This window comes from Pithys albifrons, chromosome 6 (assembly GCF_047495875.1).
Source record: "Pithys albifrons albifrons isolate INPA30051 chromosome 6, PitAlb_v1, whole genome shotgun sequence".
NCBI classification, from domain to species: Eukaryota; Metazoa; Chordata; class Aves; order Passeriformes; family Thamnophilidae; genus Pithys; species Pithys albifrons.
The window spans coordinates 35,064,877-35,078,624 of record NC_092463.1 but is presented as its reverse complement, the minus strand read 5'-3'; the positions used below and the strand labels follow the sequence as shown (position 1 = coordinate 35,078,624).

Genomic DNA, 13,748 nt, shown 5'->3' with positions numbered 1-13,748 from the left:
TTCTGTTCAATAAAGAAGTGAGAGAAGCAAAGAGGATGGGTGAGACTAGGACAGCTGAACTTAGTGAACCTGTACTTCAGTTATGAGGATGTTCATATTTCTAGGTAGTATTGCCTGTCCCCAGAGATGGATCTTGCTTTCCCTACATTCATCATGCTGAGGTAAAAAAAAAATCATGAGGTTTCCAGAATAGATTCAAATGTTTCCTGCCATTCTGTAGGAAATAAAGCCACCTCCAAAATAACTGGATCTGTCTTTAAATCTAAGCAAAGCTAGCAGTGATGAAGAGGGCTTACTGAGTCAAGCTAATGTGCATACCTCCACACCACTAATTCTGATCTCTGGAGGTGTCGAGTTCCCCTGAAACTTATGAAAGGGCCTTTTGAAATTCAAGCCATCATTGTGTTGAAGTGGCATGGAAAAGAAGGGAGAAAGGGTCTTTCACGAAGAATAGAACTGCATGGAGGAATTGCATTATAATACATCTGTAACAATCATGTCAACCTGCTGCCAGTTTGGATTGATTCAATCCACCATTCACAGTAATTTTCTTGGGACAGAGAAGTGCTGTGACACACAACATGCTAACATGTGGCTGCATTAGCCTGGCCAAACTGTCGAAGAAATTTTATCATGATTGAGGGGAACTAGAAGGGTGATCCTGGGTTCTGAGAGACACTCATCTTCTGGGGAATGCTGAGAAGCCCTGTGGAGTCACTCTGACAAGCATATACCCCAGCAGACCTCCTGGACAGTTGTGGTTCTACCTCTCCTTTGCTTTCCTCCCATCAGCTGATTATGCTCTTAACATGAGGTTTTTTTTGACAGACATTGTTGGAACTGCCCGTCCTGACGAGAAAGCCATCATGACCTATGTTTCTAGCTTCTACCACGCCTTCTCAGGAGCCCAGAAGGTATCGCAGGATCCCAAGCTCCCTCCACAGAGCACAGCTGGTGCCGTTGCTAATGTCCAAACCTTTTTTTTCTTTCTTTCTCTCCTCTCTAGCTACGGGCATCTTTATTATTATGTTCTTGGTAGAGTTGGCTGTTGGTTCAAAGTGGTGCCCCAAATACAATACATGGGGCAAGGGAGCCAGGAGTCTCATTTCCCTATAGCCAGCAGTACTTCCAGTGGCACTTAGGTATGCCACACTTCAGCATGCACCCAAATTTAAGGGAGTAGGGAGCTATACCTTCTCCATTTGCTTTATGAACTGCTATCCAGATGGCTGAGAACCTGTACCTCCTGTTCCTGGTAAATCTGAGCTAGGATGTTTGGTCCCACAAAGGTGGAGACCACCACATAGATGCTCTGCCCCACAGGAGACTTCAGCCCCCACAGGAAACAGTACAGATACCGCTTGTTTTTTCTTTTCCAAAGATGGAGGAACAGAGCTGACTTAGTAGTTTTATGAAGGGTTTAATGAACACCCAAAGCTTTATCTTTTGCCTTATGAATGCTGAAGGTTCCTGCACCCTTTCTTCAAGGTCTGAACCTGCTGCTTTCTCAAGCTGTGCTACAAATTCAGTCCCCGTTCACCTGGGGCTGACAAGGCATGTCTAACGATTACACCCATGGTGATTTTGTAAGCAGAGAATTGCTTATCATGATGGAGATGCCCATTGTTTTTCATTTGTTTCTTTTTTCCTCTTCTCTCACCCACTGTGTTGGAAATCGGGCAGTTGAGTCCTTGCTGCTTCTGTCTTAGCCATTTTCCTGTTGGTAATGGCATCACTTAAGGAAAACAGTTTGTAGGTGAAACCTTGTACACATCTCTTGCCAAACTGAGCAGCCGCCTGTACTTGAGTGCCTTGGGAACAGGCAGTGTGCGTTGCAGCACAGCAGATACTGTGTAGGAAGTGCACTGTGTGGGAAGGCTCTGATCTCCAGCTCCTCGGCATACAGAGGGGCCTTGAGCACAGGCGTTCAGACCTCCAAACAACCTGTTTGCATCCTTGGGCCAGGCCCCCAGAGCGCAGCTGTGAAGGTGCAGAGCCCAGATACTCATCTGAGGATCCCCCAGGATTAGCGGGGAGGGAGGGGTGCCGCTTTGAGCCACAAGCCAACGCTGCTAGCCATCTTCTGATCCGAATTCCCAGCTCTCCGCATGGAAATCTGTTTGGCCTGTCCTGCAATGCATGATGGGAATTTTTCTCCCCCTCTCTCACGCCACCCATGATTGTTTTGTTTTATCCTATGTGCTGCTTCTTACTTTATCCTTTCAACCTCTTTTCCTTCTCTGCACAGATATTATAGGCACGCTAAGGCCGGATGAGAAGGCCATAATGACCTATGTCTCATGTTACTACCACGCCTTCTCAGGGGCACAGAAGGTGAGACTTTACCACTAACAACCCCTCCCCTTACCCTGCCCTGCCCACTGCTCCTCTCCAGTGAGGAACGTGCCAGACCCCCTGTCTGCCCCAGGACATTTGAAGGGAAGCCCAGTGCATCCAGCAATACGCTTGGATGTGCCATCTGTAGTCTTGCTGGAGAAGTGAGGTCAGTGTCCTTTCAGACAGACTTGAGCTGCTCCTTCCCTCCAGTTTCACACTGCAGCAGAAGAGAAAGCATTTAGTAAAGCTGGCATTGAAAGCTGAATGGATGTCTGCTCTGACATTGTCCTGGCCAGGCAATGCACCTCCAGAAATACCACAATGAAATCCTCCTACTCCAGGAAATCATAGCCTGTTCCTGGACTGCCATCCTGCCTTCCACACCCAGCCTCCACTAGGTCAGTGGACTTTTCCTAGGCTGAATCATCTGTGAGCTGGTTACACAGCACTTTTGTGTTCCAGTCACAAAGTTCATTTCTACCAGGTCCTGAGCTTTCCCAAACTTCTGTTCCTTGTTTCTCCCTGGTCATTCTCCTGTTTCCCAAACCACCTATATGTTATATTTCTCTTTCCTCTGCCTTGCTCATTTCCATAGCTTCAGGCTTTCCTTCCTTCTTCTGCTTCCTCTTTACTCCGAAGTCTCTTTCCCTGACATCAAGACATTGGGAACCAAATAGACACAGATCTTCTTCAGGCTAACTTCCTCCAAAACGGCAATTTCCCTGCAATCCGTTGAAGGGAGCAAAATGTCCATCCTTTCCTGCTGTGTTATAGCCCACCTGTGCTGCGGCCTTTCCACAAGATTACTGCTCATTTTAGATTGTAGGGTTTGGAACAATAAAATCCAAAGTCCAAGACTACATTCTTCATGTTAGGAACATAATTAAAATCCCACTGTTTCCCTCGGCCACAACTTCTTTCTCTCATTAGGGCTTTTCTGTTTGAGACACAGTCCTTGTGTTGCCCAGCTTCAGGGCTAACCTGACTTCAGGAAGATTCCATCTCTTGTGCAAAGCCATGCTGATGGTGCCAATGTTGATGCAGATACCATGCTGATGCTGGCTTTCAGAGGGCAAATGCAGGCATTAGGTTCCAGGGAGCAGCTCTACAGTTCAAACTCTTTTTTTTCTCTGCCCAGTTTCATATAAATTACATGATGGTGTCTTATTTCCAAGGAACTGGGAATATGTCCCAGTGCAGTGCAGTAAATTTGCCTGTTTGGCATGATTTGCGTGGTCATGATTTTTCTGCTTGGATCCTGTGTTTTTCTTGTTCAAAACACTTAAAACCAGTCTGCAAGCTCCAGCCAGCTGATACTTGCCCAGGAAGACTGTAGTCTCAGAACTCATGCCAGCCTGATGATAAGGCCTGGGGTTTGCCAGGTGCCCCTGAGGGACAGCTCCATGCTGTCTGCTTAACCTGAGGAACTGCAGATTGAGGAAATGGCAAACCACAATATGAGGAGGGTTGTAGCCTGCTGCAGGGCCAGCTGTGCCCCTCACCAATCCCTTCGTCTTCTCTCTGCACCCATTCCATGATTTGGAAACCTGCTCAGCAGGTTCCATGCTCTCATCAGCAATTTAGGTGGATTCTTCTGGTATAACTGAAAACAACCCCTTACTTGCCTCAGGACCTGAACCAAGTAGCTGGGGCAAAAACCGGGGCTGAAGCTTCTTAGTTATTCAACTTTCAATCCCAGGTAGTCAAACTGCTTACAGGGATGATTTAATAGTTTTTCATTTTTTTTTCAGCAATCCTGATGGGCCAGCAACTCAACTGTGCCCTGGCAGGAGGGGCACAGCTCCTTTTTAGAGCTACCCTAAGCCATACATTAGCCTGCTGCTAAGTGACAGATTCAGATCCCCAGACAAATGCAAAGTGATTACTGAGTACAAGTCCCAGCCCAGATATTACTGTGTTTCTGCCCTCATGCACAGTTACGTGACTTACTGTGATATCACTCCATTTATCATTCAGATTTTTCATTACTGCCACCAGTCCTGAAGGGGAAGTCCCATGAGCAGCTTTCTGCTTCTTTCACTCTCTTATGCTGAGCCTTTGAAGGTACAGGGTCCCCAGCCTGGTGTGTGTATAGATGGCTGCTTTTTCTCTCTGCCATTTTTATATATATATTTGTAGGTGTACTTGCTTTGGTTGGTTTGCTTGTTTTCTAACCGCTTCTGACTTTCACACTAAATGCATGCATCTACTGGTTGGCTTAATATTTTGTAAACTTGATTTCTGGGGTGAAAATTTCTAACTAATGTTTTACCATTTTATTAAGAGATTGTGTTTGGAGTACAGTATTCTGGAGTGGTCCTCTGAGGCGAGAGGACAGCAGCAGGCAGGCGTCTTCCCCTGAGGCCAGAGGACAGCAACAGGCAGGCATCCCTACACTGTGGGAATGCCATTCTTTATAATCCACTTCAGCAGAAAGATTTGGATCCATGAACTGAAGAGACAGCAAACTCCCCTCTTACCCTAAACAGTTCAAGTTACGGTTGAGAAGTACAGAAAAGACCAAAGACAGATAAATTACTGCTATTTTGACTATTCAGTTTTCCATTTTGATTCCACCAAACAGCATGTGCATATACACAGCAGAGTGGTATCAGGCAGAATGTCCGGAGCTTGCCCTCCCCAAAGTCTCTGGGTGCAAACAGTATAGTGTGTCAGCACAATGCTGCACTGAAGCTGATCAGCTCACACAGGTTCTTGCAGAATACAGGTATGCAGCTTTCAGACCCCAGGGTGCTGCATTTTCTCAGTGCTCCTTCTAGGCCTTGTGGGCATCCTGTCTTCTTTGGAGCCAGCATAACAGCAGTGTGGGGAAAGGCAAAATGGCTTTTTCAGCTCCGCTAATGAAAGTGTAGGGGGAGCTGCCTTGGCCTCATGTAAACATCTTGGTGTGCCACTCTTACCTAAAAATGTTTTACTTCAGTTTTGAGGTTGTCATCACCACAGATCAGCTCATTAGCAGCAGTGTGGGGGTGTTGGAGAATGTTGCCTGGAAGCACTGGTATCCTTTTGTGCTACCTTGCTCAGAACAAGTCAGTGTGGTGTGTTGCTTGTGACATTAATGGTGATAGCGGCCACAGAGCCTTTCCCATGGCTGCAGCAACAGAACACTATTGCATAGAGCACTCACAGGATTAGGCAAGAATCACTGGGAGGCAAGTACTGGTAGGGGAGAGAAAACCTCTGCATTTCTGCCATTAAGATAATACAAATAATGTCACAACTGCTGACATTCTTAGGGTCTCTGTGTTTGGACAGTTGTTCAACATGCATATATACACACATATTTAAACTTGAGCAGCTGGAGAGAATCTATCATCAGATACATGTAAATATCCTCAGTGAAATGGGGTCCTGCCTGCACAGCTGGCTGCTGCTGCATGAGCTCATGGGGTGTGAAAACAAGAAAGCTAAGAGTTTGCAGTGAACACCTCTCCTGGAGTGATTGAGATAAATATTTGGTACTCCCAGTTCCCTGCAGTCACTAGGCATATCATCGCAGGGCTCCGGCAATGTCTTTTTGACATACTGTTTGGTCCCATGTCTGTAGTTTTCTCTGGATATCAAAAAGCACTCCATTAGAGTACAAACGTTATTTAAAAACACATCAAAGTACAAGCTTTCTTGAATGTAACCATTGTTTGCACATTTTGCAGATTTATTTTTTGGAAGTGAAATTGCTCTTTTTCCTGTACAAGTCTCTCTGATGTGTTTTAAATTAGTTGATATCTGTGTTATCTCTTAGCTGGTCCACTTTAGTGAAGGGGCATATGACTGATGCTTTTACATCTTCTTAAAAATGAATAAAACTGCCATGTCTCCTGGGACCTTAGTAATCCATACATCACTATACAGCTTATGATTTTATTGCTATTCTTGCTGCTTCACATCAGCTATAAAAATTAGAGAATTTTTCTCAAATGTCCTTGGAGATTGAATAAAGAGATAAGAAAAGATCTTTTAAAAATAGAAAAAGGTTGAAACTTACCAGCTCTAAGCTCAGCAAAACTTCTTTGGCATAAGTCCCAAATGTAGTTTTAAGGAAGGACACAGTGTTCACAACTGGTCTGCCATAGTGCTGGCACATGCCCTCTCCTCCTTATTTCTACTTAGCCTCTGTAAGGAGGATTTCTCCACAGGGGTCCTGTGGGTGCCTCTGGCACCTTTTCCAGGCACCAAGGCGATGGCTGTACTGTGGGAAGCGAGTACTGAGCAATCCTCTGACACCCATCAGTGAGGCACATCCTCTGAGGCTTTGTGGCATGGCACATACCACAATAATGATAAAAGGAGCTGATACCCACAGATACATGCTGTGCAAGGGTCAGCCTGCTTGTGTGTTCCCCATGCCAAACACATGCCTGGCACTCCAGGGCAGACTGACTGCTTCTGAGTTCATAGCTGGGATTTTTCTGATCCTTACTTTCCAAATTAGTATTTTTAAAATGTTTAGCTCCCTGTAGAGAACAAGATTTTGCTCTCAGTGGAAAGAAAGGAAAAAAAACCCCAAACCTAAATAGTAACAATAGGTTCTTTTTTGGTGATACTTGTTTTGGAAGAGTAAGGAGACAAATTACCCAAAAAGGGGTGGGGAGGGGAAATCCTCTTCTCAGCTGGATCATGAGACCCTGACTACGTGGTAGGTGTCATGTGGCAAGATGCTGAAGGAGGTGGCCCCTGAGTGCCAGAAATACAGGGAAAGCTGGAAGACAGCTCTGTTCAGCAGAATTTAAGGTTAAGAAGAGTATCTACCATTTTATCTTCCAAACAAAATTAGGAATTTCCCCAAGTCCAGTTTATGAATTAGTTCTGTTTAGGTAGTTCTTTCGTGGAATAAACATATGGAGACAGTCTCATCAGCTTGACAGCACTCAGTTACTGCTTTGCAGCTTGGAATGCTGGTATGGGGAGTGGAGATATTGACAGAAACCCCGTGTCTTTGTGAAGAGGTAACCAGGGGCCCTCTGGTAGAAAGCAAACAACAAGGCCATCTTGTAGAAGCAGCTTCAGAAAAGGCATAGAAACATTGGTTGTCCCACAGCATGTAAGGTGGAATGAGTAGAACTGAGAATCTCTGAAGGAATGTATTCACCTCAGAAGGAAAAAATAAAACATTATAGAAGGTCAGATGGAAAGCAAAGAGATCAGGACAGACATTTTGAAGCACAGAGAGGTTGCTAGAGCCAAGGGTAGGAGACTTTACTTGCAGGTACATAACAAAAAACTAAGTCACAGGTTTTGGTTTGGGCTTTTTTTTCACACTTTCCCCTTTTTCTCTTTTTCTTCTTTGTCAGGCGGAGACAGCAGCAAATCGTATCTGCAAGGTGCTGGCAGTGAACCAAGAAAATGAACAGCTCATGGAAGACTACGAAAAACTGGCCAGTGATGTAGGTGTTGTTTTTTGCGTGGTTGTATGCAGAAAGAAATTGCATTTATGCTGATAAGTAATCTGGGGAATGCTATTGGCCCATTGCTGTTTTCCCTGGAAGATTGTTTTTTCCCCTTCTAGCTTGAGAATAAATAAAGATTGAACTTACCTTAAAGGCAAGAGCAATCTACTTTATAACAGAAAACTTCCATAGAGCAGCTTTGAATTTCTCAATTTATTAGGAACAGACACAGAAATGCTAAAATTGAAAGAAAAATCAACCTGGTTTAACTTGCATTTCTCTGGACTATACAACTGTAGAAGTGAGGAATGAGATCAGAGAGAATGGAAGTTAAAGCTAATTGAGGAAAGAAATATGCATTTGCTGATAATTGTAAAGAATCTGAGTCAGATGCAAAATGGAGTCTGCTTTGGTTAACTGAGAATGCTGACAGACTGACAGCAGTGAAACTATAGAGAAGACCAAATGTGGACTGGAGTATGTTTGTGGTAGATAAGTAGGGAGGGAAGGATGGACGACAGAAGGGCAAACAATCCATAAGTCTGGTTTCAGCCTCATCTGAAAAGCATAAGGCACTGCTTCACTCACACTGCAGACCACCAATTGCATTAGCATTTTGCCAGGTCCTCAAATAGGTTTGCTAAGGAGATCTATCAAAGAGCAACACTGACCTTGAGGAAGCTAGAGTGTGAAAAGTGTAATCAAAGGCGAGAACTTGATTTCTCCTGTCAAATCCTTCTGGAGGTAATATGACTTACATCATCTTTGAGCTATGCAACAGTCCAGCACAACTCTAAGGCTTTAGCATAATCTGAGGACATAGTTTTGGTCCTGATTTTGCAAAAGCTATGCCTTAAGCATGTTGGATTGGCACTGCTGCAACAAGCAGTACTACTTAGTGTGGTAGGGAATGTGCTGCTCATTAAAAAAAAATGTCCTTCAAAAAAAGCTGGCAAACGTTTCTTTATAAGCCCTGCTGGTGGCAGAATCTTTCTGACAGGGAACATAAAAGAAAATGGTCCCTAATGAAATCAGAGCAACATCTGCAGTTTTAACACAGTTTACATTCAAGGCTTCTTGTCATTGCTCTTTCCAGCTGCTGGAGTGGATTCGTCGCACCATCCCCTGGCTGGAGAACCGGGCCCCAGAGAACACCATGCAAGCCATGCAGCAGAAACTGGAGGACTTCCGGGACTACCGCCGCCTGCACAAGCCTCCCAAGGTCCAGGAGAAGTGCCAGCTTGAGATCAATTTCAACACCTTGCAGACCAAACTGCGGCTCAGCAACAGGCCAGCCTTCATGCCTTCAGAAGGGAAAATGGTCTCGGTGAGTGGGAGTAAATGCTGTGCCTAAAAAATGAGACTTCCTTTCTGCCTGTGGGTGAGCAGAGCATGCCCACTTTCGGAGTGAGCTAATTTGTGGAAGGAACCCTACAAAACATAGATCAGGAAGGCCATGACAAGAAAGGATTAAGTGATCATTGCTTCCCTGTGTCTGACTCAGAGTCTGAGGCTTTTCACAAATTGTATGTCTTTATGAGGAGAAGTCTTGGTGCTTCTCATTCTTTCTGATGGAGAAATGGTTGGGTTTTGTTAAAAGTTTCATGTAGGGGAGTGTTTAGAGAAGCATTTTTCTGCATTATCCTGACACTTATAGTCCTGCTTATCTTAAGCACTTGGTCTCCCTGACCTGTCTGTAGAACACTGTGAGATGAAAAGCCTGTCTAATCAGTTGGAACCATGTAGCTCACGGAGACCAATGCTGGTGAACATCTTGCTTCCACCTTCTAACCTGCCTTTTCTTCTCATGCTCCTGTCTCTAGGATATAAACAATGCCTGGGGTGGCCTAGAGCAGGCTGAGAAGGGCTACGAGGAGTGGTTATTGAATGAAATCCGGAGGCTAGAGAGGCTGGATCACCTGGCAGAGAAGTTCCGGCAGAAGGCGTCTATTCATGAGTCCTGGACAGATGGTAATGCCAACCTATATGCTTCCTACTGCCTGACACAGTGGTGTCTGTTATGTAGGGAGGAAGAGATGCACTGCACACAGGTCCTTCCATGAGTTTCCTCTCAAGAAGGCTAGGTTTATTTCTTATTTTATTAGAAAATACTGTATGAAAACCAGATTGATCTCTCTTCTGCATCATGCATTCAAACATTGACATTCTCGAACGGTGGCAAGATGCAAACTTTGGATAGAGGAGAGCAGTTACAGAGCTGAGGCAAAGTTACTGTACATTATATGCTACAGTTGGCATTTACAGGATGAGCATAGTCCTGTTTGCACATGCCGAGATGAGTCCACTATAAACTGTGAGAGTGCTGCCTTGAGCTGCAGTATGAGCTCTTCTCTGTTAATGGCAAATTCACGTTCTGTGGCTTGAAAGTGAGGATTGTGCTTCTCTAGGCCAGCAGGCACGGGACGAGCCCTGGGCAGGGTTGCTGGAGTGGGGCAGATACCCTTTTCAGGGCCCCTGCGTCTGCATGGGTGGCAGGGAGCTGGCTTTGGGAGGCTTTCAGTCCTGTCCTTTATTCTTCTGTCCTTTGGCTCCCTCCCCAGGTAAGGAAGCAATGCTGCAGCAGAAGGATTATGAAACTGCAACCCTCTCGGAGATAAAGGCCCTGCTGAAGAAACACGAGGCCTTTGAGAGTGACCTGGCTGCGCACCAGGACCGCGTGGAACAGATTGCTGCTATTGCACAAGAGTTGAAGTACGGCACCCCCACGCACGTCCCATCCTTGGGGCCAGGGAGACTTAATGAGCCTTGCCCTCTGGAGAGCCATAAATCCATCCCCATACAAAAATGCTGGGAATTTCCACTGTTTCCAAACAGTATCTAAGATACTGCTCTCCAGTATCCGGACACACCAGAAAAGCAGGCCAGAAAACGGTTGAGTCGTGGGTGCTGTTGGGGAGGTGGCAGAATTATATTCCCAAGCCAAGTTTCCATCCTCTTTCAGCTCATTATGCTGCTGTGAACCCTTTCCTGAGGAGTCTGACCTGCTGCTGGCACCTGCTGGTTTCACAGTTGTAGCACTGTCATACTTTTCCAGGAACAGAAGGAAAGAGGAGATGATAGCCAGCTGTCAGTTTGCTCTCTTTTAATAAAAAAATCCTCCTTATTCTAGCACAAAAAAAGCTGTTAGAGCCCATTGTGGCCTCACTCTTTGCCCCAGGAGTACTGCACCTTCTGCACTCTGTTCAGCGCTTGCCTCCAGGGCATTGTCATAACAGCTCAGTGCTCTCCCTGCTTCCCTCCACCTCTACTCCTTTTCCTGGAGTAATAAAGGTTACCAAGAGAAATGGGGGCTCATCAGTGTGAGAATCTGATTGCTAGAGACAGCAGCCAGGTAAAGACCTAGTCTCTGCAGTGCAGGGAGATTTTGAAATCCTGCATTTTTCTTGGCAAAAAACAGTCTGAACGACTTGCTTTGACTCTATTTCCTATTTTTAAAAGATCTACATATCACAGTGGATATCTAAAGTTAATGTCTGGGTCAAGATCAGTACTCTTGGGCTGAAAAGCTGTTTTTCTCTAAAAATTTAGGATTATTGAATCAAGATCACTATCTCTTTTAACAACACAGATTTGCAGAATTGCTCCCTTGTCCACTGGAGGATTGACCTTGGAACAGGAGGAGGGTTCAAGGCAATCCTCTGTGTCAGTAAGATTAAAACTGAGGCTGGCTAGTCAGCAAGCATTACCTGACCTGCCACTTCCAAAGGATATGCTACATGTTAGCCAAAGCAGCTGCAGTTCTGAGAGCAACAGGGAAGACTGAGGGCCAAACTGTGAGAGAGGTTATTTCTTCCAAAGTGTTAGAGCAACAAGTTCTGCCATTCTTACAAAAAGGCATCCTCCATTTCAGCAAAAAGGCCATGCTGTGAAAAAACCATGGCAGAGCTCTTTTCTCCCCGGAGATACACTGCCAGAGAGATGCAAGGAGTCTGGAGGAAGCCACTGCAGCTACCAATGCCAGTGGGGCATGTTCCCCTCCCCAGCAGCAGTGGCCTAGCCACGGGTGTGTTACAAGTCAGACTTTCAGAAGTTCTTACATCTACAGTGCTGCCTCTGCAGCAAAGTAGATCAAGCAACTGATCTGATTTAAAAACCTAGCAATGAAGTTATTTTTAGCCCAGATCAGTTTCCTGACTAGTTTACTGGAGGACTCCAACAACAGTTATGCCCACACACCTTAGGAGGGCAATACAAAGGTGTGAAGAAATAAGGCTGGGGGAGGCAAGAGGTAACACCTGCATTACTGCTTAGAGAAATGCTCATCAGATGGCCCAGGATAGCTCAGTATCCCAATGATTTATTCTGCTGTTTTTTTCAAGGCTGACACTTCCCAGCTCCCTCTGCCTGCAGATTTCTCCCTCTCTGACCATGTGCAGAACCATGAGCTCAAAGCAAAGCAAGACCAAAGCTTCAGCTTGCCCCTGTGCTCTCCTTTCCCCAACCCTACTTTTCCCAGCCTGTCTTCCATGAATGACAGCTGTAGATATGTCAGCAAAGCACTCCCTATCAGACATGTAGGAGACAAACCTACGCTGTTATTCCAAGATTGTCCTACATAAATTTGTTGGATTGTGTAATTGATTATTCCTTGCCACCTGTACTAAGCAACTCTTATAACATTCTTACAAGTTTCTCATAATTCCTGATAAAATCTTTGATTTCCATTCTCATGTACAAGACAGAGGTGGTTACCCTGCATAATGTTCTTAAGCAGAATGCAGGAGCAGATTGCACTACTTATAATCTCCTTATTCCCAGTTAGAGCAAAAGTCTGTACTCCCTTTCCCCAGTGTCAGGTTATTGCCATCAGGCAGCCAGTCTCAGTATTTGTTGAGGCCTTGGGTGTTCCTGTTCTATGCTGTTTGATGTACTATAACATTGAGTGTCTCCAGAACTAGGTACTGATGCCCTTCTGACTCTATTTGCAGAGACCATGTGCTTTTTGTCTGACTCTGTCCTTAAGACTGATCAAGACTTCTAATGAGTTTCTCTTATTTCTCCACAAGGTCGTTATTTGACTTCTTATCATTTTTTCCCCACCTGTTACAGTGAGCTGGACTATTACGACTCTCCCAGTGTCAATGCCAGGTGCCAGAAAATCTGTGACCAGTGGGATAATCTGGGTGCCCTAACCCAGAAACGTAGAGAAGCCTTGGAGGTGAGCCATGTTCGGGCTTATGTGGATAGGTCATTTGTGAGAAGCAAGCTGCAGTGGGCACAAGTAATTTCAGCTCACTTGTGAACTCCTAGAACATCCTGGACTGTAAACAAGGGCTACATTTCAGTATATTTAAGCTGTTTTTCTTCCAACCCAGTTATGGTGGCATTTGTTTGCTTAGGCTATTGACTTATTTCTACTTTTTTTGTGTGATTTTTAATCTCACTTGGATTGAAAAGAACTATCTTTAGTTTGTTTTATTTCAAAGTATCTGAAATTTGTTTTATTTCTCTCAGAGGAAAAAATCTGTCCTGTGTGTAATCTCTAACAGCAGAGAAGTTTTTACTGTAGTGCTCTCCTGGGAACACCAAGGAGGTCTGAAAAGAAGGGGCAGCTCAGACAACCAATGAATCTATGTGATTATTCTCCAACCATCTTTCCTGATTTTCTTTCTGTTTTTTTGTTCACGTTCAGAGGACAGAGAAGCTATTGGAAACAATTGACCAGTTGTACTTGGAGTATGCCAAACGAGCTGCCCCTTTCAATAACTGGATGGAAGGCGCCATGGAGGACCTGCAGGACACATTCATTGTTCACACCATTGAGGAGATCCAGGTACAGAGCAGTCATTCCCACCAGTTAGGCTGGGATAGAGAGAAGTTGGGGGTCTATTGGATTCAGCCTGGTGATGAATTTTTAGGTAATGCTTTGATGCTTCTGTTCTGTTGAGTGAGCCTTACCAAGAGAAACAAAAATGTGTATGTTTTTCTTTGATTTTCTCCAAAAACCTGAATCTGAATGGGTATGAAACATACACCATTCTA

At 44.9% G+C, this 13,748-nt stretch overlaps 1 protein-coding gene across 5 annotated transcripts in view; it reads left to right on the top strand.

Annotated features, from left to right (window-relative positions):
* The window catches only part of ACTN1 (actinin alpha 1), an 84,004-nt gene that overhangs the window by 58,828 nt on the left and 11,428 nt on the right, over positions 1-13,748 (top strand). For 3 of the 5 annotated variants that reach the window (XM_071558162.1, XM_071558164.1, XM_071558160.1), the window contains exons 8-14: positions 829-914; positions 7,650-7,742; positions 8,842-9,072; positions 9,569-9,716; positions 10,307-10,457; positions 12,816-12,924; positions 13,399-13,539. In XM_071558162.1, the coding sequence (XP_071414263.1) occupies positions 829-914; positions 7,650-7,742; positions 8,842-9,072; positions 9,569-9,716; positions 10,307-10,457; positions 12,816-12,924; positions 13,399-13,539 (959 nt within the window). Of the gene's footprint in view, positions 1-828; positions 915-2,248; positions 2,335-7,649; positions 7,743-8,841; positions 9,073-9,568; positions 9,717-10,306; positions 10,458-12,815; positions 12,925-13,398; positions 13,540-13,748 lie in introns of all 5 variants that reach the window. The other 2 variants (XM_071558163.1, XM_071558161.1) reach the window with 1 other exon arrangement.